The 5113-nt window shown below is 40.8% G+C and overlaps 1 protein-coding gene across 1 annotated transcript; it reads right to left on the bottom strand.

Moving 5' to 3' along the window:
• Positions 1 to 900: 900 nt before the first annotated feature.
• On the bottom strand, positions 901 to 4909 carry LOC306918048 (uncharacterized protein). Its single transcript, XM_079496021.1, has 3 exons — positions 4878 to 4909; positions 3100 to 3208; positions 901 to 2777 (listed from the first exon to the last, which is right to left on the bottom strand). Exons 2-3 carry the CDS (start codon positions 3158 to 3160, stop codon positions 1189 to 1191), a joined length of 1650 nt encoding a protein of 549 aa, XP_079352147.1. The 5' UTR covers positions 3161 to 3208; positions 4878 to 4909; the 3' UTR covers positions 901 to 1188.
• Positions 4910 to 5113: the final 204 nt, after the last annotated feature.

Raw genomic sequence — 5113 nt, 5'->3', positions numbered from 1 at the left:
GCAGTCAGGCTCCATTTCAATATGAAAGGCTCATAACCAAAGACACCTAGATGATGATGGGCCATCATCAGAGATGTTCATTTCAATGTGCTTTTCTTTGCCAAAAAAAGCAAATCCAGGGATGTCAGCAGTTAATTTCCAGTTATTTATCAAGTTCTTCACTGTACAATATAATTGTCATTTAAAATTATAAAAGGTTTAGCCCTATGTGAATGAAATAATGTTTTTGATTATTGGACATTAAACTTCTTCATCTTCACATGCCAAATTCACAATTGGCATGTGAAGACCTGGCCGGGTCATACCAAAATCCTCAAAATGGGACCCAGTGCCTCCCTGCTTGGCACTCAGTGTCAAGGGTTGGATATGGGGTAAATCCCTGCGACATACTAGCGTCATGTCCAGGGGATGTACTCAAGCAACAGAAACAGGAGATAGGCTCCTGCCCCTAACCTCTGAATGTGAATTATCCGGTGTATTTTGGACATTATGGGGAAGTGTAGAATAAAGTTTAATGCATATGAGCATATTAATGTGTGTAATCCTGTTCCAATCATGGATCCCATTTAATAATGGGATCTATGTTCCTGTAGAAACTGAATTTGCACATGATTTTCTTGCACAAATGTTATGTTCTCTAGTGGTCCAAAGTGTATTAATACCTACCAAGTGTGGTCTAAAAATACAATTTGTTTGTGTGAACAACCTATGAAACAGTTCATCTAATTTACAGAAAATATGCAGGTCAAATGACAGTAAAACAAAGAATAAGATTGAGAATGAAATTGAATATCGATACTTTTATTTCTATCTGCAGCATAATGTTGGTGTGACATGTTCAGTATACAGTATAACAGCAGTATCATAATAACATGCAGCGTTAGATGTAATGAAGCAGAAATAAATCATGATTGTCAGAAATAGTAGATTGATTGATTGATGCAATGGGTGAAAAAAATATAACATACTCCAACTCAAAGTAATGACCATACTTTTCGGTTTTAATAATTTCTCTGAATTAGAATTAATCTGGGAAAGACCCAGTGAATAAGAAATACCACAAAAAGGAATATGTCATTTAAACAGTATACACATTTAATTGTGATACAAAATGTAACAAAAGGGGAAAAAGGATCATCATAAATCATTTGTACGTGGATGTGCTAAGCTATTGTCATAATGTAAACCCTAGGGTTTCTCTCCAGTGTGAATTCTCTGGTGTGTTTTAAGGTTGGACAATTGAGAGAAGTGTTGTCCACAATGATCACATCCATAGGGTTTCTCTCCAGTGTGAATTCTCTGGTGTGTTTTAAGGTTGGACAATTGAGAGAAGTGTTGTCCACAATGATCACATCCATAGGGTTTCTCTCCAGTGTGAATTCTCTGGTGTGTTTTAAGGCTGGACATTTCAGAGAAGTGTTGTCCACATTGATCACATCCATAGGGTTTCTCTCCAGTGTGAATTCTATGGTGGCTTTTAAGGGTGGACATTCGAGAGAAGTGTTGTCCACACTGATCACATCCATACGGTTTTTCGCCAGTATGAATTCTATGGTGGCTTTTAAGGGTGGACATTTGAGAGAAGTGTTGTCCACACTGATCACATCCATAGGATTTCTCCCCAGTATGAATTATCTGGTGTGTTTTAAGGCTGGACATTTGAGAGAAGTGTTGTCCACACTGATCACATCCATAGGATTTCTCCCCAGTATGAATTATCTGGTGTGTTTTAAGGCTGGACATTTGAGAGAAGTGTTGTCCACACTGATCACATCCATAGGGGTTTTCCCCAGTATGAATTCTATGGTGGCTTTTAAGGGTGGACATTCGAGAGAAGTGTTGCCCACACTGATCACATCCATAGGGTTTCTCTCCAGTGTGAATTCTCTGGTGTTTTTTAAGGGTGGACAAATGAGAGAAGTGTTGTCCACACTGATCACACCCATATGGTTTCTCTCCAGTGTGGATTCTCTGGTGTTTTTTAAGGCTGGACAAATGAGAGAAGTGTTGTCCACACTGATCACACCCATAGGGTTTCTCTCCAGTGTGGATTCTCTGGTGTGTTTTAAGGCTGGACAAATGAGAGAAGTGTTGTCCACACTGATCACACCCATAGTGTTTTTCTCCAGTGTGAATTCTCTGGTGTGTATTAAGGCTGGACATTTGAGAGAAGTGTTGTCCACATTGATCACACCCATAGGGGTTTTCTCCAGTGTGGATTCTATGGTGTTTTTTAAGGCTGGACATTGTAGAGAAGTGTTGTCCACACTGATCACATCCATAGGGCTTCTCTCCAGTGTGAATTATCTTGTGTGTTTTAAGTCTAGACATTGTAGAGAAGTGCTGTCCACACTGATCACATCCATTGGGTTTCTCTCCAGTGTGAATTCTCTGGTGGCTTTTAAGGCTGGACATTGTAGAGAAGTGTTGTCTACACTGATCACATCCATAGGGCTTCTCTCCAGTGTGAATTCTCTTGTGTGTTTTAAGGCTGGACATTGTAGAGAATTGTTGTCCACACTGATCACATCCATAGGGTTTCTCTCCAGTGTGAATTCTCTGGTGGCTTTTAAGGCTGGACATTGTAGAGAAGTGTTGTCCACACTGATCACATCCATATGGTTTCTCTCCAGTATGAATTCTCTGGTGGCGTTCAAGTTTGGACATTTTAGGGAAGTGTTTTCCACATTGATCACAGCAATGGTGTTTTTTCTTTGTCAAGCTTCTTTGTTCATTCACCTCTGGTAGGTCAGGGCAGTCAGACTGATGATGAGACACTGGATTGGACACAAATCCAAAATAAAGATAGTTGATAGGTTGATAAGTAGACAACAAGTAATTGTTGTGCAACAAATCCCTGTCATGTAGCTAACTATTAAAACAATGGACTTAAAAACCTTAGCATGACTAAAATATAGGGATTACGTGATTACTTAATCCTTAAGTAATACTAAAAATATTTGGTTGTTGTTGTGATGAAGAACACAAATGATCTACAGCAAAGCTACTGATAATAAGCTAACAATACAATTACCATTGAGAATATTGAGGGAATAAAAACAGAACAGTAGGAGTGAAAAGGGAGGTTGAATAACATACCAAGGTCTTTGGGTTCCTCCTGTTCCGCAGAAATGTCCCTGGTGGGTTTGAGAGAGTTCATCTTCACCTGAAGTCTGCAGTCCACAGTCAGATGTGACCAGAAATGATCCTGGATGAGTTGTGGAGAAATTACACAGAACAAGTCTTCTTATAGACCAGAGAGCCACTAACTGCTTTGAATGATTGACTAAGAGAACAATAGAACCATCTCTCCACCAATCACAGTCTAACATACTGTCCTCCCCCCAGATATACTCACTCAATGGATCCAAAGTGGTCACACAATAAAAAAGTATGGTAAGCATTTAAGATTAGACCAAGGACTGAGAAAATGTGATTTGTGTATTTGTTTACTGCTAGATTTGATTTTATAATGTGAATTTGTTTTGTATTCAGTTTTTATTTTGTTTCATTATTCTGCTTTATAAGATTATAAGGTGTATTATTTACTATCTATTCTATTATACTGTACCTCTTACATTTCAAGTGTTATTATGATCTACTAAATTATGTTATGTTACTGACTGGATGTCATCAACAAACTGGACTCCTAGGGCCGATTCATACTCCTATTTTACCGCTGTTTCGGCGCTGTAGTGCCGAAATGATTTCGGCTCGTCAGAAATTTTCAGTAGCACCGAAGCGCCGACTTTAGGACGGTACCCGCCCCCCCGAACCTCAAATGACGTCACATTGTAGGCTCTACAGAGCCGAACCGACTTTTATTCGGCTCTAAAATAGGAGTATGAATCGCGCCATAGTCTACACACCATAGATACAATATATGTATTACAATAAAGACAAATCACAATGTAAGTCTCATCAGCTTTTTAATCAAATTGAATGTATTGCTTTAATGACTTGTGTAACTTGTGTATTTTTGTGGAGTAACACTGTACTTATTCCATCACTCTATTTGTTTGTTTGTTTGGTCCAAAATATTGTTTGTGTTGTCATGAGTTGTCACGACTCGAGTTGGCTTTGTCCGCGGCGTAACCGTCTTTAAATAAATACTTTAAGAAATGTCTATGAGAATAATGCATTGGGTTTCATTTCCTGGTCCAGGGTAGGAGGCGGGACTGCGACGCTCTATAGCAGGGTTCCCCAATTAATTTTCCTCGAGGGCCATATTTTGACTAGGGTACCAGGCTGGGGGCCGAGTCCGCACGCGTGAGGTCGAGGTCTTGCCCTGAAAATTCATTTTCAGGGCAGGACCCCATTTGAAAAGGATGCCCAGTTTGAGTGGCAGCGGTGGCCGAACGGATAGCGGCGCGGTCTAGATACCGGAAGGTTCCCAGTTCGAATCTGCCGTCCGACACGTTAAAAATTACCACCGCTGAAATGCCCTTGAACAAGGCATCAACCACTACGATGAAATGTGTTCTATGAGCAGGGCCTGGCTGGAAACAAGTTCTTGAGCTTAGCCCAGATACCCTGGGTAAATATAGATTTCATTTCATTTCATTTCATTTCACATGCATAGGCTACTGACCCCCATTTAATGCCATTTATATCTTTTTTAAATTCTTCCGCGGGCCGCCAGGGGGCGCTCCGCGGGCCGCAAATGGCCCGCGGGCCGCCTATTGGGGAACCCTGCTCTATAGCCTACACAGAGTACTTTGGAAGCCACACCCCAAACATTGGAACATCCAAGGCTACACTACAGCGCACTGCAACAAGTGTGGTGTAGACCTGACAACATGAAAATACTCTCATTTTATATCATACCAAAAACCCCAAAATCAATAGTTACATATAAAACGAGCATATAGGCTTACCAAATGACAAGTCTGCAGCCGAGCATACCTCTCTCACAACGCATGAACGTTACGGCGTTTGTGAGGACCATAGAGTATATATATAATAGAGACTGAACTGGCGCGAAGCTCCGCCCCCCCAGCTATTCATGTCAGTGGAAGTTGCTCAGTGGCGTTTTGAAGCACCCGGAAGACTGCCGGAAGTACCGTCTGAGAACGTCTACTTCCGCATTTGACCACCAAATTTTGGTGGTCAA

The sequence above is a fragment of the Electrona antarctica genome (genome assembly GCF_951216825.1).
Source record: "Electrona antarctica genome assembly, chromosome: 2".
NCBI classification, from domain to species: Eukaryota; Metazoa; Chordata; class Actinopteri; order Myctophiformes; family Myctophidae; genus Electrona; species Electrona antarctica.
The sequence above is the reverse complement of the archived record's forward strand: the minus strand, read 5'-3'. Positions and strand labels throughout refer to the sequence as shown.

Coding starts and splice junctions, on each gene's coding strand:
- LOC306918048 (XM_079496021.1), bottom strand. CDS start 3,160: ATGAACTCTCTCAAACCCACCAGGGACATTTCTGCGGAACAGGAGGAA. Junction 2,778..3,099: donor GGAGGAACCCAAAGACCTTG/GTATGTTATTCA, acceptor TGTCCAATCCAG/TGTCTCATCATCAGTCTGAC.